We start from the raw sequence: 25,714 nt of genomic DNA on the forward strand, positions 1-25,714 counted from the left end.
CCCAATTAAAATCACAGCATCCTCATCTCTGCCACCTCTAGCTCCCTCTCCAGTCTTTTAATCAGAGTCGCTGCCTCCAAGCCATATAACATAGCAGGCCTCGCTACAGTCTTGTAAACTTTCCTTTTCACTCTAGTAGATACTCTTCTATCACAAATCACTCATGCCATTCTACACCATCCACTCCACCCTGCCTGCACTCTCTTCTTCACCTCTCTACCAGATTCTCCATTACTTTGTACACTCAACCCCAAGTATTAACTCATCTATTTTCACCACCCCAACATGACACATGGTATAACACAGCAGACTATGTGTACCACACTCCAGTTTACTCCCACCTCCCAAAAACCTTCCAATAAGCAAATTGGCTACTTTAAATTGCATTACAGTCTTTGTACCCAGTGTTCATGCCCCACCATCACCCTGACCAGGATATAACTGTGCCTTGAGATGAATATTAACTACATACAATTACAAACAGGGTTGCACAAGTGGGTTTTACTATTGATTGCCAAATAACAGCATGTATCATTTATTTTAACATTGTTTTACCAATAAATTATTTGTGATATATTACAGCTATATAAGACAATACTTATTACAGTGTTATACTAATTACAACGATATTAATATCATAGCTTAAATAATGGGTTATTGAATTGCAGGTTGATTAGTCACCAACCTGGACAAGGATTAAATGTTTTGAGTTGAACAGTCCCAAAAGTCATGGCAGCATATGTTAATCAGCAAAAACGTAGTAGTGAGTAGTCACAGGTGGAAGCACTGGCAGGAATAGACAGCAGTCTTGATAAAAACCCTCAAATAACAGCCTAAGTAAATACTGAATTAAGTGAGCACTGTTATAACCCAGTCTTATAAAGATATACTTTACATTAAGGTGTTTTTATTCTGGTGTAACATAGAAAGACACTGAAGAAATAATACCAAGACAATGAAGTAAGATTTATTATGCTTTATTATAGCACTACTGTGAAAATATACTGTGTAAATACAATTGGGTTTACACTAGTGGATCAAAACACTGTGGAATATTATTTCAGCCTAGTTATGTGCTACAGTGAACCAGGCTTGAAGAAATGAGTCTTGATTAATTAATTACATTTAATTACAACAAGATTCTTTGAGTTCCATAATTCACGTCCAAAAGAAGCCAAAAAGCCACGTTCATACTCGTGACACCGTTGTATAAAATCTCATGATATGAATAGCCACAATTTCATCAAGTGTTGTACAGTTTCCATATTTAAGTGTATTTATGTAGTCAGACATAATAAGCAAAATGGATAAGAATACAGGAAAATAATGATACAGTAGAACAATACAATTAAAAATAAAAAAGCCCTCAACTTCTGCATCACAAGGTTCAGTGCTTAGTGACCAGACTGTAGTGAGTTTAAGTTCCACACAGCCAAAACGCCATAACTGCATTATTAAGCTTAGTTTCTTTCTAAACAGGCTGCAGAAGTATTTTGACAGACTAACTGGAGTTCTCAAGAACAACAATTAACTACATAAACTCCACAATGACTCCACAATGATTGGTTAGAAAATACCATCGCCAAAGTTCTGCCACAATGAAATGAACGTCACTATTTTGACCAAATATTCAGAAGGCAGTATGCAAAGGCTCCATGTGACACAGTGTTGAAGAGAAGCAAAGTTTAACTACATTTTCTGGTGGTAGCCTCTTTCCTCTTAAAATTAAGCAACTTTCCATTAGTTTTATTCCTCTTATCATTCTAAGAAGCCAAGCAGTGATGATTTGTATTGTATTTTTATTCCTTGTAAATAGAAAAAAGAACAATTTGAGATGATTATTATTAATGAACTCTATGCTAGGAGACCACATTTGGAAAGTATTATGATCAGCACTACTAGGACGACATGATTTTCTCATACAATACTTAACTGATGTTTGTTTTGGGTCAGTGCTGTAAGCCATTCTGAATCATAGAGTGCTATAAGAATAAATGAAATCTTTGTATTGTAAATTACATTACCATAAAAAAAAGTCTTTTGTGTGCTTAAAATGTTATTATATTATGGTATTGTCACTGTTATATCAAACAATTTAAAAGCAAATCTAATTGTTCTATATTAGTGTATGACAATTATGGCACAGTATGACGATCTAGTTACTCAATATGTCAACTAATTAAAATCTCCATACTGCCTCTTAATCTATGACCAAAATGATATTAAAACTTGTACATACAACTTGTTTCAATAGAAAATAAATAAGAATTCACTGTGGCACTCATTTCCTTGCTCATAATGTCTTAAAGTATATTTTTGTTTGAGGTTGTTTGTCTTTTTTTAGTCAACAGATTTTTTCATTTAGAATTGGTCTCTATACGAGTCTGAGAAACACTGTACCAACAGAGAATTCTTATTTAAACACAAATAAAATGAACTGTGGGCACAAATACAGCTTACAAAAGAAAACAAAATGAACATGACTGGCATTTAAAGTTGCTCTGGAACAACTAGATATTCATTGTTACAAGCAGTTGTTCTTGTTAAAGTAGTCCTAATCAGTTTTGGTTTTTACTCTGAGATGATTCCTACAACTGAGAAAGGTTCAGTTAAAAAAACCTCTATTATTTAGAAGCTTTCGGCTTCAGTCACAATTATCTGAGCTAAATTTAATAATTGTATTATATGCAGTTCAACCACTAATTTATGCTCCATTGAATGACCTATCACAAAAGAATTTTTAATGCTACGAGGCTGGCTATTAACTGTAATTTGGGACTAAGACCCGTCTGTGTGTAGAAGATTAGTGCCGAGTGATCTGGGTGATATGTGCTAGCAGTCACAATGACATGGAAAGACTAGTAAAGCCATCTATCAACCAGCAATCTCTGTAGGCTCCGTCACCAACTTGGACCCATCCCAAACGGTCTTAAACTGCTCCGGCACAGGAAACTCTCTCTGTTTAAACAGAACAAAAATATGACATTGCCAAAGTGTCATTATTAACAAAGGAGAACGTATACATACGTAATCTATTTCTAGTACAGAGAACAAGCTTCTGCAAAATGAAAAGCATATTTTTTATTAATTTACCAAATAAAACTTTATAGAAAAGAGAAACTATTGAATCTGCCATAATTTTACACATGCCACATTTTGTATTATTTCTCCCCATTATGTTTCTTCTCATCATAAGGAGTCAGTTCAACTTTTCTTCACAAGCTTGTCAATGTTTACATGAGTGCAGCCAAACTAAACCCATTTTTATGGGCAGAGAAAAATCAGCAGTTATAGTAAATTATGACCAATAATGAATTAGGATGAATTGGTGCCCTGTACAGGTTATAACAGCCTTGGGCCCAGTGTTTCCCGGTAGAACCAAACTCGATGCACCCCTGACCAAGACAAACTGGTTGATGAAAATAAAATAAATAAATAACCACCTACACCAACAGGTTAGTACCCCATGTTGCAGTATGTATATTTTAATTGAGTTTTTTTAAAGAAAACCTACAGTTAACATATTTAAAAAAACGTATGAACTCTGTAATATAAGCTTACTTACATAATCATCATCGTCTTGAGGAACCAGGATGTTCATTTCTGAACTCTTGGCACTGACAATCTCGCAGTCAAGAGACTCCTTACTAAGGTAGACGTGGCATCCCTCTGTCTTATTGATGGAAATAGTCGGCACTTTTCCCACCACCTAAATAAATGATTTTTATACAAGATGACATTATTCTGTATCATGAGGGTCATGTCAATGCTAACAAAAAACATAACTCCAGTTCCAGATGTCTATTGCCCTGCTGACTTTTTTACACTACCAACACATGATTATTTGGAAGCCTTGCCAGAAAAGGAGTGTGATGGTCAATGTTAAGTATGGTGAAATGTCTGTGATTTAAGGAGGATGTTTTATCAAAAAGCTGTCGGCTGAGGTAAAGTGGAGACAACCTAGGACACTTGATTATCTGTAAAGCTTATATAAAGAGTAATGGTCTCAAATTCCATGCTCTGTATTCTCCAAAATTATAAGACATTATAGTAGAAGACTAAGTGCTGTTTATTAGCAAAGGCAGGTTGTACAAAGTATTAAATGCAGGGGTGCAAATAATTGTGCCACATATGGTTTGATTTTTCTTGTTTGTTTGTTTTTTTCCTCAGTGAAATTAGGCTAATTTGCTATTTTTTATGAAGGATTTTTCTAATGCTTTGGTGTGTGTCTGAAATTAAGTTCATTTTTAATAACCCTTTCTACTCATCTTTACCTGGGTGCCAATAATTGTAATTGATGGGACTGTACATTTATGGATCAGGTTTTTAGGTCAAAGAACCTCCAGGACATGAGTTTAATAATTCGGAGATAGTGTACACCCAAACCCATATTCATCTAGATAGCCAATAAATACAACAACTTTCGTTTTTAATACTAATTTCCTGCTTTTCATCCAGTATATTTTGCATAGATACCTAGTCAGTTAGACAACGTTTAAGTACTGTTACTGTACCGAAACCAATGCAGCCATTGTGTTTATGATTTTACCACATTCATTCAGTAGATTTGTAACAATGGTACAAATTGTAACAAATTGTAACAAAAAAAAAAAATGGTGCAAGCCACTTTAAGCCTAGAAAAAACATGAAGACATTAAGCCTAGAAAAAACAAATTCTCAAAAACAATACAGCAGGTAAGCATTATTATTATTACTACAATAGATTTGTGATAACTGTGCAGTACAATTGAATGTACAATTGTTATAACAACTACTTAAAGCTAATACAATTTTAAAGCTAAAATAATTTTTTTTATTTTACTAACCTGGAGCTTAATGTCTCCGGAGTTGATAATTTCAAGAATTCCAACCACGTTGTCAAACACAAGTCCAAGCTTCTTGCAGTTGTCTGGAAACAAAGAAGTCAACTAAATTAAAAAAGAACCGTGAGAGACATCAAGTTAGATAAATAGGAGTACATTGTTCAAAATCTTGACTTACCCACTATGATGGAATTCACTTTGCCTTTAATCTGAAGAGTGGAGTTGTTGCAGCCGAAGACATAAACCACCTGTTTGAGCTCTGTCTCGTCTATTACCAGATCATGAACCTGTTCCTGGTATTCCTGGAGGCCAGACACAGCATTTGGAATATTTAGCAAAATTAATTAATCATTCATTATCTCAAAGGTTATATTTAAATAAACTTGATTATCGTGTCCAATAACCTTAAATACCAACTCCCACTTTTTTCCCCCAATTTTTCTCCCCTAATCTAGTCGTGTCCAATTACCCTGAATGCGTCCTCTATACTGGTTCGACCCTTCACCGCTGACTGAGGACCCCCCCGGCACGTACAGTTAGTACAGACTGCATGTTTTACCTGCACGAGTCGAGTTCATACACCAACAGGCACTGTGTACGGAGGGCCACACCCCCATCAGCATTATTCCTCAGCCCTGTGCAGGCGCCATCAGTCAGCCAGCAGGGGCCACAGTTGCACCAATTATGAGGACCTATGATCTGACTTTTTACCCCTAACCTTGAACAACAGCCAATCGCTGTTCATGCTGCTTCCCAGCCCAGTCGGAAGGCAGAGCTGAGATTCGATACGATGTATTTAAAACCCCAACTCTGGTGCGCTAGCATACTTTACCGCTGCGCCACCTGAGTGGCTACTAGCATGTATATAAACTTGTTAACTGTTCTAGTAGTGGAGAAAAAAAGGCAGAAATGAGAGGTACACGCCTAGGGTTAGTCATTAGAGGTTTTGGATTTGGATTTTTTGGATTTGGAAAACAAATCAAATGTAGTTTAATTGTGTATAATCATTATGAAATCACATCTGGCCCTGTGAGACTGCATGGAAGGTAACTGGACTTACCACCCTCCACTTCTTTCCCTCCAGCTCCAGTATCGGGGAATGTTTCTTGGCTGGTGCAGGAGTGGAGGAGCTGGGAACTCTGGCTTTTGAGGGAGAGGCATTGCATACACCCTGAGAGTGAAGAGTGGGGTTCTTATGGGTCTTCTCCTTATCAGACACATGCTTCAACCCTGAGAGACATCAATTCAATAAGTAGTTATCTTGTTGTGGATTGTCTGTTTGTTTTTAACCTTCCTAACTCTCCTTTTACTTTAGAAAGAGGTGGTGAGGCAGGGTTATACAGCAGACTCACCACCAAGCAAGTTCAGGAACTAAATAGATGGTCAGAGGAGTGCCCTACAGCATGAGCAAACATTATCAGTTCCCCAAACACACTGATTGGTTCATGAGAACAAAACAAAGGGAAATAATGAAACTAATTAGGGAACAAAGACAACAAAAGTGCCAAGTTGGAACTGCTATAAACCACCAGACGCCAGCTGCTCGATCCACCAACGTGCCATGAAAAGATTGCAGACCGATGCTTCTTACTATAACCCTAACTGGAGAATCCCGACAGGTAAATTGGATCACTGATCCATTTAAAGTTTCATTTTTGCTATATGAGATCATCGCAAGCAAAGGCTCAACACTTCACTAAGCTAAAAGCACTGCTTTATAGTGCTGAGCTCAGGTGCAGTGGAATAGTGCTAACAAATGTGATAGCCCCTGAGATGTACAGTGTATCACAAAAGTGAGTACACCCCTCACATTTCTGCAGATGTTTAAGTATATCTTTTCATGGGACAACACTGACAAAATGACACTTTGACACAATGAAAAGTAGTCTGTGTGCAGCTTATATAACAGTGTAAATTTATTCTTCCCTCAAAATAACTCAATATACAGCCATTAATGTCTGAACCACCGGCAACAAAAGTGAGTACACCCCTAAGTGAAAGTTCCTGAAGTGTCAATATTTTGTGTGGCCACCATTATTTCCCAGAACTGCCTTAACTCTCCTGGGCATGGAGTTTACCAGAGCTTCACAGGCTGCCACTGGAATGCTTTTCCACTCCTCCATGACGACATCACGGAGCTGGCGGATATTCGAGACTTTGCGCTCCTCCACCTTCCGCTTGAGGATGCCCCAAAGATGTTCTATTGGGTTTAGGTCTGGAGACATGCTTGGCCAGTCCATCACCTTTAACCTCAGCCTCTTCAATAAAGCAGTGGTCGTCTTAGAGGTGTGTTTGGGGTCATTATCATGCTGGAACACTGCCCTGCGACCCAGTTTCCGGAGGGAGGGGATCATGCTCTGCTCAGTATTTCACAGTACATATTGGAGTTCATGTGTCCCTCAATGAAATGTAACTCCCCAACACCTGCTGCACTCATGCAGCCCCAGACCATGGCATTCCCACCACCATGCTTGACTGTAGGCATGACACACTTATCTTTGTACTCCTCACCTGATTGCCGCCACACATGCTTGAGACCATCTGAACCAAACAAATTAATCTTGGTCTCATCAGACCATAGGACATGGTTCCAGTAATCCATGTCCTTTGTTGACATGTCTTCAGCAAACTGTTTGCGGGCTTTCTTGTGTAGAGACTTCAGAAGAGGCTTCCTTCTGGGGTGACAGCCATGCAGACCAATTTGATGTAGTGTGCGGCGTATGGTCTGAGCACTGACAGGCTGACCCCCCACCTTTTCAATCTCTGCAGCAATGCTGACAGCACTCCTGCGCCTATCTTTCAAAGACAGCAGTTGGATGTGACGCTGAGCACGTGCACTCAGCTTCTTTGGACGACCAACGCGAGGTCTGTTCTGAGTGGACCCTGCTCTTTTAAAACGCTGGATGATCTTGGCCACTGCTGTGCTGCAGCTCAGTTTCAGGGTGTTGGCAATCTTCTTGTAGCCTTGGCCATCTTCATGTAGCGCAACAATTCGTCTTTTAAGATCCTCCTTCTTTGCCATGAGGTGCCATGTTGGAACTTTCAGTGACCAGTATGGGAGAGTGTGAGAGCTGTACTACTAAATTGAACACACCTGCTCCCTATGCACACCTGAGACCTAGTAACACTAACAAATCACATGACATTTTGGAGGGAAAATGACAAGCAGTGCTCAATTTGGACATTTAGGGGTGTAGTCTCTTAGGGGTGTACTCACTTTTGTTGCCGGTGGTTTAGACATTAATGGCTGTATATTGAGTTATTTTGAGGGAAGAATAAATTTACACTGTTATATAAGCTGCACACAGACTACTTTTCATTGTGTCAAAGTGTCATTTTGTCAGTGTTGTCCCATGAAAAGATATACTTAAATATCTGCAGAAATGTGAGGGGTGTACTCACTTTTGTGATACACTGTATATTTATTCGCAATTGTTGCATACTGATTTGCTGGTGGAAGTGGTAGTTGCAGGTCGACCTCTTGATCTGCCTTATGTATTCTCACAGTAAAATAGCTGGTTCTGTTCTAACACCAAAATCCTTCTGGTCTTAAACATATAACCAGTTGTTTGAGGGCTTGGTGTTCCATTACTTTGTCCCGATGACAATTTCAGCAATGTAGGTTGTTTATTTGATTTCTATTAGTGAAAATATTAAACTGTTAATGGGGTTTGTCCCCTAAGCAAAATAAAAGTCAAAATCACAGGGTGCACCTTTAGTAATAGCCTCCCCTTGGTTGAGCTGAGCAAACAGGGCAGAACGCTGAGCTGCTGTGTTTTCCGGCTTTTGATCATCGTCTGGGAACGCAGGTGGAGGTGGTGGTGGAGGTGGAGGTGGAGGACATTTAGCAGCAGAGGATGAAGGGGCTACAGGACCCTGTAAATATAATTGCAAATCAGATCATTAAAATTTTCACAAATCATTAAGTAATCAGTGAAACACTTGCTTACAGTTTAAGCTTCAGGAAATGTACCCCACCACAAGACAAAACTGTAGTAACCTTGGCTCTCCACTAGGGAGAGTAGTAATTAATCTGTAAAGTTATAGCAAATGTATTAGGTGGGTCAAGATGATGATAATTATATGTAGAATAGAAACTTTGTCATTGTACATAGTACAACGAAATACTGTGTGGTACTTCTCAACTAAAATGAATCATATAAAAAAGAAAAGCAACAACAACAAGAAAAACAACACACAGACATAAATGTGTACTTTTCTGCTAAACAAAACTTTAAACATTAAACATCAATAGCTTGGATTGTATTTCATCTTTAATGTAAGTAGATTTGGACAAAATGTTTAGATTATCTAAATGAATGTGATGAGCCATGAGTATTTTGTTCTGTAAAAAAATAAATAAATATAAAGTAGAGACCACAGTCAAATCTAAGGCCCATAAAAGTCTGTAATAAAAAGCAGTAAAAGGTACAGTAAACTTTGCTGTGGTGCAGTTTTTAAAGAAAATCGTCTAGTAGATTTTTTAGTATATTCAAAAACGTATTATAGTAACTGTATGTAATCTATCTGGTCTTTTTTTTAGTCATGCATTTGGTGATGCAGACAAAGAATTTACATTTTTTTCTAAAAATAATTTTATGTTTATTAGGTATGTTACTTTATGTTCACATTGTTTACTTTATGTTACTGATGTTTATGTTTTTTGGAAAATGAATGCTTTTCACTGACTACTGCTTTTAGTAAAAGCACAAAATTAATAAAACATTTTGGGTTCTTAAAGATTTGTTTGGTCCGTCACTTGTAGCTTACACGCTGTCCCTGTAAAACAGGTGAAAAACAGTTGGCACCATGGTAAATGGGCCACACTTATGCCTTTTCACAGTGTCAGCACAGCTGCCATTGACAGTTGCACACAATCGTCTCTTTAACATTTATACCACAACAACTGCTACACACACTTCTTTTTTTCTCTTACATAAACAAACTTAAACCCCCTGTCACTCCAGATAGTTGTGCTCATGTGCAGGTTCAGCAAGAGTTCACCAGTTTAACAGATTTGGACATTTACCTATAACCCCAAAAGACAGTCAAGGAAAAAAACACAATGTTAAGATAAAGTCCACATAGGAATTTTGTGTTAATGTAATTGACTGTAAAAAATGTACATTAGGTCAGCAGTTAACATCATCATGTAACTGAAGCATTGATTACTTGACTGGAGAGTTAACATTACGCAAGGTGTATGTATGTGAACAGGTGGGTGATCTAAACATACAGTAGGCTTTTGTTGGGAGATTTTTTTGGTCAACCTTTATTCAAACTGAGCCTGAGAGCCACCTGTCCACAGCACACACTCCATCACACTCTAGCTCTTCACAGCAAGTGGGACAGCTGACAGGCACAGCTACTGAGAGCTCTCAGGTTTCTAATTTACACACACACACACACACACGCGCACTTCTTTTACGTCTGCTTAATGGTGACTGGTGATGCTAACACAGCATATGCATGACAATAAACAATAGATGTGTTTACTTTAAGTCAGACCTGCTTTGACTAGATCTTTTTAAGGTTCCTTGAGGCATAATGCAAATTAATGGAGTACCTCAGAACTAATAAAACCCGTCCCAGCTTAGGGTTAGTTGGTGAAGTCAAGACAACACAAATATCTTAATGAAAACAGGAGGAAGTGAAATGAAATCTCATGTCAGGAGAATTACCAGATGTAGGCTTTTTTTTTTTTAAAGTGACTGGATGATTATTACAGCTCAGATCATCGCTATGCTCACTGAAGCAGTCAGTGGATGACTAAAAATGGAAAAATTTGCTTTACTGGTAATTCAGGGTTTCAGCTGAAGCATGAAGGCCCTCAAGATAAATTAAAACAAATAATAAACATGCAATGAACATTACTCATTTGCACTCAAGGATGAATTCTTGTGCTGACTAAACAATGTCCTACCTAATAAGTAGGAGGAGAAAACCATTTAAAAACATCACATTGTAATAATGCTAGTAGTTGTTAGGGGCATCTCAACATCTATACCCTAGAAATTACATCTATGTGTTGACCTTCAGACATAAATCAGAACAAGTCATAAGTCATAACAAGTTTAAAATGTCCATATCCAGACAAACAAATCCAGACAAAATGTAAGAAGTTTAAAACAACCTTCCTACGCCTATGCTCATGCCTCAGCAGAACGGGAACAGAACAGGACCACCGGCTGGGGCCAGTGAGACCTGTGGGGAGCCAGCCGGGCAACCCAACAACAGGGCATGAAAGCTGGGTGGTGGCATTGTAACAACCACTTGGAAGTCCAGTGACCATGTGGAAGAAGGATGCCGGCTCGGGACAGATGTTGCAAAAGTCAAGGGGTCCATACAAAGCTAGGTCAGCCAACAGGACAGAAGGGTCACTAAGCAAAGCACCATCCCCAATGGGCACTGGAAGCGTTGCAATGTCCCCAATGGCCACTGAAAGCGGGGCGATGTTCCCAGTGGGCACTGGAAGCGGGGCCACATCCTTCTTCATGGCACGTGTAGATAGGTTGCCCCCTCCTAAATAATTTCTGCAAGCTTTTAAAGAGCCCTCAATGTCTTCCACAGTCAGGATTTTGGTGTTCTGTCCCAACTTTTTTGAGTGTGGTATAGGCATCACATTCTAAATGTATTTCAAATTAATAAAACACAATAAAAAAAAGTTGATCAGTGAAAACATTGGAAATCTTTTAATTTTACTTTTGTTAGTTACATAAATATAGAGAATGAACAAATTCCAGATTCTTCTTTGTAGAATTGCATTTTACAAAACGTCCCAACTTCTCCAGAAATGGGGGTTGAACAAATTTCTCTACTTTTTAAAACTTATTTAAATTTAGCTTGAGGCCACTTTGTAAACTAACTGCAGTCCACTACTGGGCCATGCCCCCAGTTAAAAAAAACACCATTGTTCTAAAGTATATTTGTCAGTTTAAAATTTCAACTCACCGTCTTGCTCCAGACCAGTCCGGTGGTGTGATGCCGTTTGATATAGGTCTGCACTTCAGTCCAGATACTCAAGTAAGAATGCACCCACTCTACATGGCAGGGATCACTACAAACAACAAGAAACACAACATATATTCACAAAACTTTTATCAGTCTGTATTTATTTTAATACCCTTCACCTGGTTTGAGGGGGAGAAGTCCAGCATCGCTAGAATACACAGGGTGTAAGATGTGTCCTTCATCGGGCATTACAAACTCACCCTTTACTTGCACATATTAGTAAGGCCATTTCTAATTCACAGCTGTGAAAATCATGCCAAGGGCCGTTTCTTGTGTAATATGCAATTTGCTGTGAAATTCAAAATGTAAGGTTTGTGTTTAGTGATTTAAGATTTTTCATTTGTGTAGATTTCAAGTGCCTCACGTTTACTGGTTAATTTGCACTATAAGGCAATCCTAGCAGTCCTATGGCAATTCAGTTAGTCTAAAGCAGCTAAAAACACTACACGGGTAACTGAGTTTGGAAAACTCCCAACCAATTCTGTGGACGCTGAGGGGGTGTGTGTCAAAACATGAACGAGAATTTTCGTATTTGAGACAGAGCCTCGCACCTTCGCTGGATGTTTTAGGTTAACATTCAACCGTTTTGGTAGGCTGTGTTGTGTATTGTAGCTTCCATTTAATCTATCATTTAGTTTATGAGTGTAATTTCATGACTGCTGTGAAATCTGTGATTTTTTAAAAACAAAGTCAGTAAAATTAAGCACATTTTCCCATGAATTTAGTAGGGTCCTAATTATTGGCAATACTTGCCTGTCTTTGTAGTCTTTGAGAACTCTGTTGGTATAAAAGATAGCAGCATCATTCATCTCCTTTACATAGGGTCCTGGTTTTTGACTCTAGCAAATAGGAAAGTAGAGATAATGTTATTATCACATTTTAAAGTGATTAAAAGAAACTAGTGCAAACAGACATATTGTAAGCGCTAAACAATGAACAAGATCAGCACTGCCTGTCCAGACCATGAATAATTAGGCAACGTGAGTGGAACCTTCACATCACAGATACAGCTGCAAAGTAATGTAAACCATGTTTATGGGACCATTAGACATTTTGAGCTCGTAATATACATGTCTTATGGGAAATTATGACATATGAGAAGGGAATGTAGCTGCAGATGCCTTAATAGAGTCCAGATGCTGCACAGCAAAGTGTATAATTTTAATACGATTAGGTTATTAAACGATAGGGGGTAAGCTTGCCGACCTGGCAAGTTGGCAAGTTGTGTTTGAAGGAGGGAAGGTTGGACACGGTCTCTTCCCATTGTAATATGCAATCTATGGGACTGGACTGGGTGCCTACGCAAGTACTTGTCTTATTATGTTACAGGTTAGACATGATTCCTCTGTTCGCATGTATTAAGAGGTTGAAGGAAACCCATGTGGAAATAGAAATAGCTAGACAGTTACTGGAAGCAACCCAGGTTCTCAGAACCCATGTTGTTGTACCAGGTGTCCAGGTGCAAATAATGGGGAAAAAATTACAATACACTAAGACCTGATGCCTTAATGTCTAAGATTTTTTAAAAAAAAAGCCTGGATCAGTATGATTGCTGGATGGATCGCTGGATAGTGGATGGAAATAACGTGAAGGCTTGTGTTGGATGCTCGAGAATGTTTAAAAAACTAATAACTTTATGGCATATGATTTAATAAATGTTTTTCTAACAACCTTATTAATCTACTATGCAGTATGTGAAAAGCAAATTGTTTTGTTAGTTACGTGTGTAACAAAGTCATTTAGCATTAGTATGATTCACAGCCTTTGTGTTTAGTTAATTTAAATTTGCAGCATTGTTACTCTGAATAAAACTGCCAGCCCCACAGAAAAGTTCATCAATAAATGTACATAAGCACATATGAACTGAGTGAACTTTTTTGCTGACCAAAATGAGATCAGAGCCCATTTACACTACAGTTTCCAAAAAAGCTGAATACTCATGTAGCAGGACTAGGATCTAATCGTGTTTATATTGCTACCTCTGCCTGAGCATTTTATGCAGCAGCAGAGTGTATATGAACATTTTAAGCTACTGCTGAACTCACCACTGCAACCCATCCCAGTGCAGAAATGCTCTCGCTGACAGCAGACAGGTGGTTGAAGTGATTACTTCCACGGTTCTTTTCCCTGAAGTTCTGGATCTGCTCAATCTGCTCGGAGATTGGCCTTAGGAGATCTGCCAACTCTGTCTGATGAGAGGAAACACAGACAGGTTTATTAAAATTAAAATGTTACGTGTATTTCAGATTTAGCTAGTGGGATAATAGTAGCTGCTAAAACCCACGTGTGTGTGTGTGTCTGAGAGAGAGAGAGAGAGAGAGTATATAAATATATATACACACAGACAAACACCATTTTCAGAAAAGTTTCACCCTCCACCATTCATTTTAAATAGGAGACATGCAGTATTTCCAAAAACAAGCTGAACTGTGGACTCATCTAATCATAGCACGTGTCTTTCGGACCATCTGAGATAAATGCAGGCCCAGAGAACTCGGAGGCAATTCTGCATAGAACTGTTGTACAGCTGTCTCTTTGTCTAACTGAGTTTAAGGTTGCGTTTCTTGATCCAGCGACAGACTGTGTTAAGTGACAATGGATTCTGAAGTACTCTAGAGCCCCTGTGCCTATATTTATCACAGTAGCATGATGGTTTCTCATGTAATATCGCCTGAGAGCTCACAGGTTACAAATTCACCTGCATAGTGTAAAATGCTGTAACTTGAATATTCTATAATCTTTTTTTTGGATTGTGTAACATGCATTACATTTTAAATGTGTTTTAATTTACAAAATACAATGAAAACACTGGAAATCTTTTATGTCTACTTTTGTAAATACAATAAATACATTGGACATCTTTTATTTCTACTTTTGTTTGTTAAATAAACAAATTTAACAAATTAGGAAATCACAGACCATCTTTTTACAAAACCTTTTTTGGAAATGGGGTTTGTGTATGTAAATATAATATCTTATTTAATCTTATTATTATTAAACCTTATTTAAAGGACCAAGTTTACAGATCATTTTTCCTAGAGCAACTTGTGCTAGGAAAAGCTCTCATCAGCTGCAATAATTTATAGACTAAGTCATCAGTGTACACCTGCTCTTGCATCAGGCTTTACTTTTCCTCTTACTTCAGTATCTATTCAAGGCTGTTTTATTAGCCTGTAACTTTTATTTTTAAATAAGCTTAATTGTTGTGGTTTTGCTACATTATCTTACTTTTTTATTTTTAAAGGTACTTAGTATGTTGTATATAGTTTAGTATTAGTCTCAGCTGAAAAGCTGTGGGGATATTTGAATTCAAATTTTAGAGCGCAATGTCTGAATACTATATCCACAAAGTTGAATCAGTTCATCTGGACACAAGTTTGTTGTAGAGATACGTTTCGTCACTCAATCCAAGTGACTTCTTCAGTGAAGAATTCACTTGGATTAAGTGGCGAATCATATCTCTACAACAAACTTGTGTCCAGATGAACTGATTCAACTTTGTGGATTTGTGTACCTGGATTATTGAGCATGCATCAAGAGAATCTGAATATTATAGAATTTAGAATATAGATCATAAAGAATCTACAAGGTTATGTAGACCAACAGCTGACTAGTAAAATAATAAGGCTAACTACCAAGTATCTCATTAAGAATTATTTCTATTATAGTAACTACAAATTATAAGGGGGTATCAATGTTCTTCATCAATATACAAATTTTTCTTAAAAATGTTAATTCAGTGAGTCACTTGGGTGGTGCTGGAGTAAATTACATTAGTCCACTACTGCTGGATTCCAGGGTTTGAAACCCCAACGGTGTGATCAACCATTCAAGGCATCTACATACAAACATGACTGGCTCTGGAGAGGGGATGGCTGAGGCATTGCAATGGATTAGCAACCTGTCTGGGGTGCGTTACTGCATTGCACTTAGTGATTCCGGAGAAACCAGACCCACTGCAACCCTGACCAAGATAACGAAGTGGTAAACCATGAAAATAAAATAAATAAAAATGTGAAATCGATTTTACATATGCTTTTGTTTTATATGTGCTACAGTGGTAGGTAAGCTAAGTTTAACTGGAAAATGGAACAATGCAACATTTACACATTAAAAATGAAACTTTATTAAAGAAATGATTTGCCATTTTATAGTCTTATAAGGTTTAAATAACTAGGCTTTCTGCCACTGTGTCAAAAACTGTGTTCAAAATATGGACTACATTGATTCAGCAGATGAGCCATGTACCATGTTGTCTGTATATTCTACTCCCTACATCTCTTAAACGACTCATGTCTTTTATTTACATACTTTTTTACCGTCAAAGCAGTCAAATTTAACAGATTTCTGACAGTGTAGCATCCACAGCCCAGAGGGTATTTAGACAGTCACTTACAAGAATTACAATTCAAATGATGTTGTCACACTTAACTGTAATGCAAAAACATTCTGTCCATATTGGTTATAACATCTCATTTTAGAAGCTTCATCACAGCAGAACATTAAAACACAGGTAGGACATGAGATAACTAACAACACTGCTACTATAAATAAGCTTCTAAATATAGAAAACTTACTACATTTAGTTATTCGCCGAAGTGACCTTGATGTTAACCTAAGACTGAACTCCTTGATTAGGACTCAAGATCATATTAGTTCCACTAAAAAGTCAATGAGGGAATTACAGAGAATAACAGCTGTGCTTTCCAAACTGCAGCCCACGCAAACGCTCTGCAGCATCCACTGACAAGCCCGTCACTTGACCAAAGCCACAGACACACAGCAGCTCAAATATAGAACATGACCATAAAAAGCCACAGAATGCAACCTTAGCTCCACCACAAACAGACAGAGTGAAGCCAGAGGCTTATTGCTTTCCAGCGTACTGAGTGTTACCCATGATTTAAACTCAGCACTGTGTGTGGGCATGGATAAAGAGGTACTATATAAATTTATATGCAAAGGCAATAAAAAAGGCAACAGTACATGTAGGAGTACAGAAGTGTGTGTGTGTGTGTTTGAGAAGTGATTTGTGAATTCCAGGGAGCTCAGCACCGCTCACTCCAGAGAGTCCATAGTCTTTTCTGGGTAATCTAATTTAGTTAGTATTTTTTCCATTCAAGTTGTGGGAATCAATTTGCTGAAGAAGAAGAAGAATCTGTGATGTATTAGTCCTCTTGTATCAAAATGTAACTGACAAATGTAGAAAGAAAAAAAATCCAATGTTTTAACTGATTACGTAGTTCATAGATGTAAACACATTTAGAAAAAAAGTTGGGATCGGGCAAAATAAGCATTAATAATTAATAGAATATTGAAGGTACAGTGTTTTGAAACATCCCAAGCAAGTGAATTGGTAACAGGTAAGGGCATCATGATTAGATATAAAAAAAAATGAGTCCACCAAAGGCTTAGTATGTATAAGTAATGACGGGTCATGCCTCACCACTGTGTTCCAATTGAGAAAATATTTAGAAAATCTGAAGAAATCTCAGTCTGTGTAGGGCAAAACAGAAACCAATATTATGTATGTGACCTTCGAGACCTCAGACGACACTATGTGAGAAATCGTCATTTTATTGTAATAAATATTGCCACACGGGCTCTGTAGTAGTTCAGAAAACTGTTGTCACTTAACACAGTCTACCGCTGTATCAGAAAAAGCAACCTAAATTTTTATTACACAAAGAGAAAGACAGACATCAATTATATGCTGAAACACCACAGAGTTCTCTGGGCACAAGATAATCTCTGAAGGACTAAACGACAGTGGAAACGTGTTCTGTAATCAGAACTGTGAGTCCACATTTCTGCTCGTTTTCTGGAAAAAAAGACACTGACTTCTCTGTGACAGACACACAAAGGACCATCCAGACTGTTATCAGCAATAGCCAACAATTGTCATGGTATAAGGGTGCATCGGTTCCCACAACATGGGTGACTTAATATGTATGAAGGTACCATTTATGCTGAGACATGCTGCTATCAAGGCAACATCTGTGCCTGGGAAAGCCATGGTTATTTCAACAAGAAAATGCCAGGCATCATTCTGTTTGTGCTACAACAGTGTCGCTTCATAGACATAGTGTGTGCTTGACTGTCCTGCCTGCAGTCCAGATCTGTCTCCTATTAAAAATGTATAGTGCATCCTAAAGTGGAGAATCAGACAATGGCAAACATGGACTGATAACCCTGAAGTTCGGTCTGTAAATAGACTTTACAAAACCTGCCCCTGTTTAGAGTCAGGTTCAATCTAGAACTAAAAGAAAATAGCATCTTTAACTTGAAGTTGTTATAATCATCTTCTTCTAAAAGGTGTTTTAAAGCACTGGCATACTTCTGCATCATTTATCATGGGTGATGATGCACAAGTTAGCTAAATTAAATATCTGTGTGAGAATTTAGCATACAGCAGGTTCTCTGACTGCATGATCTTAGCTGTGACTAACAGAGTCACCCCATGCCTTTTAGTTTTACCTCCTGTACAGAAATTTCTGTACAGTTCGTCATGTAGAAGATGCCACTTATTTTTTTACTGCATGTAATGTGTTCTCTACACACGCAAGACACAACTTAATACCTGAATGATTTGTTATCTGATGCTTTCTTGCCATCAAAGTTTATATTTATGATGATAGGTGCACATTTTTAACACAGCACACGTAAGTAATTTGCTTGCTGCGTCCAATTCCACCACACTGTATTTGCTACATAGTATGTAATCATTTCGATTATTTAGTTTATTTAGTTTTATATGCTGTGATCTGAAACATAGTCCACTTTAGTCACTACTGTTTTTAGATCTCTGTCACAGTTATTTAACCCCTACATAATTCTGCTAATCTTAAAACCTACTGCTAGTCTGTCAGAAATCACTTATTAAAGGCTATCAAGGCAAAAGAATGTTCCAACAAGTGTTGAGTCTGGGGGCTTAATATTAGTGCACATGCATATTTTGTCAAGAGATGTATATTTTTTTTATCATTTAAACTTGTGACTTTCTTTCAGCTGTTCCTGTATTTCAGGAGTCGCAACAGCAGATCATTCTGTTATGCATATCTGATTTGGCACAGGTTACTTATATATGTTGCAAGACTTCGAGTGCAGCAGAATAATATAGATGGGAACTAGACCAAATATTCTGCTTACTGATTGTTTCCAACCAGGAATATGCATAAAAGTATTATTAAAGTAAATAAAATGTGTATATATAACCGAAACCATATGGGCCATGATGCTTAGTATGATCATACCTCTACAGCCAGTTTCTTTACTGAGTGACTTTATTTATGCTTCCTTTCTCATCGAATGTCCCGTATGCCCTGAGCTAATCACTTTCTTTTGGACGACACTAACCAGCATGTGATTTTATGACATCAGGATGGCCCATGGACTTCCCCCGAGGTCATTATCTGAAGCGTTGGGAATGTGTTGCATTGGCGTTCTTCTAAACAGTGGAGGTAATCCTTATGTGCACAATGTGCCCAACATCGCATGGCTGACCTCATAAGCTCAAAACCATATGGAGAATAGACATAGACAGAGTTCTTTACAGCAGTGTAATCCAGGGATAAGCTTGCTTTTAGACTCCTTTAATGTAACTGTGTTAGTTTTGAATGGTTTTGAACCATTTGTACTGGAGCAACTTTACATGACCTTTAAATGGTGACAATGTTAAATGTGCATGTTAACTCCTAAATAAAAATTAATTGATTTAAATTGACAATTGTGGTCAACATGCAGTGAAATGCAATCTCTCAAAGACAAGACTGAAACAATTTTATGTATGTTTGTATTATAACAATTTTTTAACAGTTTCATCTCGGTCAGGTCAGCTACACCAAGAAATGATGGGCACAGGGTAAGAATACTCACTTGATAGGGAGCAAATACAATCTTTTTTTATGCTTTGGAAGGTGAGAGTAAACAATACCCATAGGAAACCTATGCATCGTATACATTTTGTGGGGATTTACTGCTTTACAAAACCAAAAATAAAAACCTTTTCGTAGGTTCATTAAAAATGGTGGGTAGACTGTCCAAAGTATTTAAACTCCAACTCCAACATGACCAAGCTAAATATTTGTGCAAGTCAGCATAAAACCTCAGGTAAGTTGTCAAGCTGACTTAGGTTTCATACACTTTAGCATGGGCCAGACTTATAAGTGTACTTAATTAATGCAGGGTTTAAAAGCCTAATCAGAGCTGGCAGACTTAATTGTGTGCTGAATTTATTCTGATATGCCCTTCACATAAGTTTAGTAGGTATAAGATATGAGAAGATGGATTTCAGTGTAAGAGTTGCCAGCCCATACCAGTCACTAATAATAAACCTTTTTAAGTGAATCACTACAGAAATTTATTTTTAGTTCAAAAAAGTCCACTAAATTAAGTAATCCATTAGGTTTAACTAGCTTTTTATAGTAAATTTCTAAATAAGGACATCCTGCAGTGACATTCACTAAACAGGACATTACATTTAAAGGTAACCCATTAGATACATTTCTTTCTTTCTGTCTGAAAGGGAGTTTAATGTTTACCTGTGCAGGTTCCTGGTGTGTGGTGGCTAATTTCAGGAAGGCCCTCTGTACCTGCAGAGCGTTGTTCACCATCTCAGCCTGTTGTATAATAAAACAAAGTTCAAATGTTCAAACAACATGAAAGTGCTGACAAAAAAAGTACTGTAATGTATTGTATTATCTGAAAGTCAGTGTTTAGGTCTGCTATGCCCAGCATGAAGCTGTAAATCAGTGTATACACAGACAACTCAAACTAAAGCCTGTGTTAACACAAATCTGCTTTACATTATGTAGCCTACCAGTAAACAAATGATTTAAAGTATAATAAAACATTAACCATAATACCATAATATCAACAGTTTTTTGGTAAAAGAAACTGACATGAATATTTCATGTCAACTGAAATTCATAGTTATGCTCCACACAAAGAAATGAACACACTGGGTCAGGTCCAAGGAGGCAAACCCTGTGTTTGGGAAAAGACCTGCTCTAACAGACTGGTAGAAAACAGAGGCCTGTTTTACCATAAAAGGAGTCACTACATGAGAGTGAAACATCCTCCCACCCAACCTCCTTCAGCCGGGATGAAAGTGCTGGGCCAGCTAAGGCCAAAAAAAACTAAGGAGACAGAAAATTGACTTTACATAGTTTTATGTTTAAAATAGAACTTGTACATAATCCTCCTTAACTAACAGTTAGACTTAATTGGACAAGAAGAAAAGATACAGTGAGTCAGTGTTACTGATGAAAACAACATGGTATGGGTGATTTTTTAAAAATTAAAAAAAAAAAATTTTTAAAGTTGGCCGGAACAATATGTTTTTTGTACATAAACAATTACTCGTTTTGACTTCTTAAACTGACAGTGAGTCTGTAAATATATACATTTTATTGTTAAAGCCCTCACTCTCTAAAATGCAGAGCTTAGGGACTGTAGGTTGCACAGTTCGATCGAAAGTCTAAGACACACTAATGGCCTCGCAATCATTGATCATAGAGTCTAACTATCTTTTCTTTCTCTGGGTGGGAAGATCGGCATTACTGTACTTCTGTTGTTCTCTAGCTAATTTTTGAGCTCCTATGCTGTCTTTACATGCCTTTGACAAGGAACACGTTAGGTCTTAGTATCCCAAATTGCTTCATGTGATAGGAGGGATTGTCCAGCAAAAGACATGACGTTACAATTGTGAAATGGAGCCATGGTTTAAAAATGAATCTGCAATGATGATGCCCTACCCCAAATAAGCACTGAATCAGTACCAGTTGCAGTACCAAGTGTAAAAAAAACCCTATTTTTTGAATAACTTAACTTTGCTGTGGTCCAGGGCCACACATAAGACAGTCTAAACCAAGAACTTGAAAAGTTTAACAGGTTTAACAAATGTCAGTAAGTTCCCATCTAATCATTTGCTTCATCTATGCAGATGTCCTTTGACGCATTTACTTTGTCTAATGGCTTATTATATACAGTGTATCACAAAAGTGAGTACACCCCTCACATTTCTGCAAATATTTCATTATATCTTTTCATGGGACAACACTATAGACATGAAACTTGGATATAATTTAGAGTAGTCAGTGTACAGCTTGTATAGCAGTGTAGATTTACTGTCTTCTGAAAATAACTCAACACACAGCCATTAATGTCTAAATAGCTGGCAACATAAGTGAGTACACCCCACAGTGAACATGTCCAAATTGTGCCCAAATGTGTCGTTGTCCCTCCCTGGTGTCATGTGTCAAGGTCCCAGGTGTAAATGGGGAGCAGGGCTGTTAAATTTGGTGTTTTGGGTACAATTCTCTCATACTGGCCACTGGATATTCAACATGGCACCTCATGGCAAAGAACTCTCTGAGGATGTGAGAAATAGAATTGTTGCTCTCCACAAAGATGGCCTGGGCTATAAGAAGATTGCTAACACCCTGAAACTGAGCTACAGCATGGTGGCCAAGGTCATACAGCGGTTTTCCAGGACAGGTTCCACTCGGAACAGGCTTCGCCAGGGTCGACCAAAGAAGTCGAGTCCACGTGTTCGGCGTCATATCCAGAGGTTGGCTTTAAAAAATAGACACATGAGTGCTGCCAGCATAGCTGCAGAGGTTGAAGACGTGGGAGGTCAGCCTGTCAGTGCTCAGACCATACGCCGCACACTGCATCAACTCGGTCTGCATGGTCGTCATCCCAGAAGGAAGCTGACGCACAAGAAAGCCCGCAAACAGTTTGCTGAAGACAAGCAGTCCAAGAACATGGATTACTGGAATGCCCTGTGGTCTGACGAGACCAAGATAAACTTGTTTGGCTCAGATGGTGTCCAGCATGTGTGGCAGCGCCCTGGTGAGAAGTACCAAGACAACTGTATCTTGCCTACAGTCAAGCATGGTGGTGGTAGCATCATGGTCTTGGGCTGCATGAGTGTTGCTGGCACTGGGGAGCTGCAGTTCATTGAGGGAAACATGAATTCCAACATGTACTGTGACATTCTGAAACAGAGCATGATCCCCTCCCTTCGAAAACTGGGCCTCATGGCAGTTTTCCATCAGGATAACGACCCCAAACACAACCTCCAAGATGACAACTGCCTTCCTGAGGAAGCTGAAGGTAAAGGTGATGGACTAAACCCAATTGAGCACCTGTGGCGCATCCTCAAGTGGAAGGTGGAGGAGTTCAAGGTGTCTAACATCCACCAGCTCCGTGATGTCATCATGGAGGAGTGGAAGAGGATTCCAGTAGCAACCTGTGCAGCTCTGGTGAATTCCATGCCCAGCAGGGTTAAGGCAGTGCTGGATAATAATGGCGGTCACACAAAATATTGACACTTTGGGCACAATTTGGACATGTTCACTGTGGGGTGTACTCACTTATGTTGCCAGCCATTTAGACATTAATGGCTGTGTGTTGAGTTATTTTCAGAAGACAGTAAATCTACACTGCTATACAAGTTGTACACTGACTACTCTAAGTTATATCCAAGTTTTATTTCTATAGTGTTGTCCCATGAAAAGATATAATAAAATATTTGCAGAAATGTGAGGGGTGTACTCACTTTTGTGATACACTGTATGTTTATCTATTTGTCCATCACAAACACACACAAACTATACATACATGTTTTGCCACATCGCCTCCAATACTCTGGCTGCTCTTCAGGTATTCAGACAGAGGACCTTTCAGTAAATCGTCAAATGCATCCAGACACTGTGATTCACCTATAAGGATACATTGTTATTACAGTAAATAAAGCAGCATCAAACTAAACCAACATTATTACAAATGATTTAAACTTACTAAGTAAAAAAGAACATAGTATAGAGGAAGTAATTCTTAACTGTCAAAAATTACATGATAACTATAATCTGTTCACAAAACATTACTTTAGAGAATGTATCAAAAACAATCAAAGCTCAATTTTTGGTGGTGTATATTGTTCTTCAAATTAATGGATCGTGTATTCATACAAATCATTTAATAAAACTTTTAATGAAAAACATTTTACACATGTTACTAGAACATGCAGTTTTGTGACTAGCTAGGAAACAATGTAGTGTAGATATAAACATGCAGAATATTTTGTATAACATTATATAACATTATAGTACCATCATGTCCATTAATATCACCATTAGTCAGGTTCTCAAAGCAACCATGAAGCTTGGCTGAAGCCACCTCGAGCCGAATTACAGCCTGTTCCAGTCGCTCTACAAGTGCTTCCATGGCAGGTGGAGCCTGTAAAAAGTTCAAAAAAAAAGATCCAGTTCAATTATCTAATAATTATTAACCATAACAACATTAAACCATATTTTTTCTAAAATAATGATAGTAAAGAGGTAAACAATATTTTGCACTACTACTGCTTTACTTGACACACATAATAGACAACTACAATAAAAAAACTGGTAGAAAAGGACTTCTATGCACTAATTGTCTTTTTTAGGGGCCTCACACACACTATGGGAAATAAAAACACAGTGTTTCTTACATTTACACTGACTTATATTTTCATTGCAAACAGCATGATCTATTGTTAATATACAACCATTCCTGCATTTCATGCCTGCAACACATTCCTAATAAAAGTTGGGATTAGGGCAATTTAGGGCTAGAAATGTAGTAAAACAATTTAGTAAAAAAATCATTTCAAACAGGTAATTTCAACAGGTGATTGTAATCATGATTTGGAACAAAAGCAGAAGAGTTTTTAAGAAGCAAAGATGAGCAGAGGATCTCCAGTCTGTCAACAAATGTTTAAAAAATAATGTTCCTCAATAAGAGATAGGATGAGATTTACATACGATTTACAAATATCCCAAAACAATTCAAGGAATATGGAGGAAGGGATGCAAGCCTAAGCTGAACACCCTTGATCCTCAATCCTCAATCCCTCAGACAGCACTATATTCAGCAAGAACTGCCATTCATTAACAGCTGATATAAACAAATGAGCAAGGGATTACTTTGACAAACATTTGTGAAGCACTTAAATACAGTTAAGTAACATTCACAAACATGCCTGCAGAACTGACCCGTTCCCAACAGATGTGTGAATAATTTTGAAACAGAAAATGCAACAAAGACAACCTCGTAATGCTGCACACTTTAAGATGTGTTTGCAAGAAGAATTAGAAAAAAATAACACTGAAACACTTTTGGTATTCTCAAAACGTCCTCAGAAAAGAATGGTAACATTACAAAGTGGTTAATGCTTTATCATTGCAACTTTTTTGGAATGTGTTGTAGGACTGAAATGCACTGTTCCAACTGTTTCTGATTTGGGGTTGTACATAGGCCAAAACATTAAGACCACCCCTCAAAAATGTGCATGCCAATACCTATTTCAGAATAAATAAAGTGTATTTAGAAAGTATTTAGATCCCTTGACTTTATTTTCACTTTATTAAGCAAAACCACTAACTGAATAAAATTTTCATAGCATTATAATTTTGAGATTAGACAAAGGAACAACAAAACAAGAATAGAAGCGAAATACAATAAAAAGTATATATTATTAATATGATGCAAAGACGTGCATATAAAAACTAGACACTGAAAAAAAATGTTGTTCTGATCTTTCTTTAGTTAGGAATGAAACCTAATCTGGTAACCCAGTCTAGGCTGAGTCATGGAGGGATGACTCATTTACCAAACCATTTATGTGATTAAAATCTATCCCGTGACACCAAGCCAGCTCCTACTCAGATCTTAGAAATAAACAGAGGTATCTCTGACCCTCTTATCTGTTGTTTTAAGGGATAGTTCTACATTTTAAAATACACTGTTATACACAGCACAATGACACCCCTTCTATTAGTGGATTTGGCTATTTCAGCCACACCCTTTTCTAACAGGTGCATACAATCCAGTCT

General features: G+C 37.7%; 1 protein-coding gene across 2 annotated transcripts in view; it reads right to left on the bottom strand.

Moving 5' to 3' along the window:
• Positions 1–961: 961 nt before the first annotated feature.
• Positions 962–25,714, bottom strand: part of cap2 (cyclase associated actin cytoskeleton regulatory protein 2) — a 32,926-nt gene continuing 8,173 nt past the window's right edge. For both annotated transcript variants that reach the window (XM_062990528.1, XM_062990533.1), the window contains exons 2-13: positions 23,951–24,077; positions 23,460–23,560; positions 20,375–20,452; positions 13,880–14,023; positions 12,588–12,673; positions 11,775–11,880; positions 8,537–8,699; positions 5,884–6,053; positions 5,002–5,125; positions 4,827–4,909; positions 3,566–3,709; positions 962–2,958 (exon numbers count right to left, since the gene is read on the bottom strand). In XM_062990528.1, the coding sequence (XP_062846598.1) occupies positions 2,875–2,958; positions 3,566–3,709; positions 4,827–4,909; positions 5,002–5,125; positions 5,884–6,053; positions 8,537–8,699; positions 11,775–11,880; positions 12,588–12,673; positions 13,880–14,023; positions 20,375–20,452; positions 23,460–23,560; positions 23,951–24,065 (1,398 nt within the window). In that variant the 5' untranslated portion in view covers positions 24,066–24,077 and the 3' untranslated portion in view covers positions 962–2,874. The remainder of the gene's footprint in view (positions 2,959–3,565; positions 3,710–4,826; positions 4,910–5,001; positions 5,126–5,883; positions 6,054–8,536; positions 8,700–11,774; positions 11,881–12,587; positions 12,674–13,879; positions 14,024–20,374; positions 20,453–23,459; positions 23,561–23,950; positions 24,078–25,714) is intronic.

The sequence above is a fragment of the Trichomycterus rosablanca genome, chromosome 2 (genome assembly GCF_030014385.1).
Source record: "Trichomycterus rosablanca isolate fTriRos1 chromosome 2, fTriRos1.hap1, whole genome shotgun sequence".
NCBI lineage: Eukaryota > Metazoa > Chordata > Actinopteri > Siluriformes > Trichomycteridae > Trichomycterus > Trichomycterus rosablanca.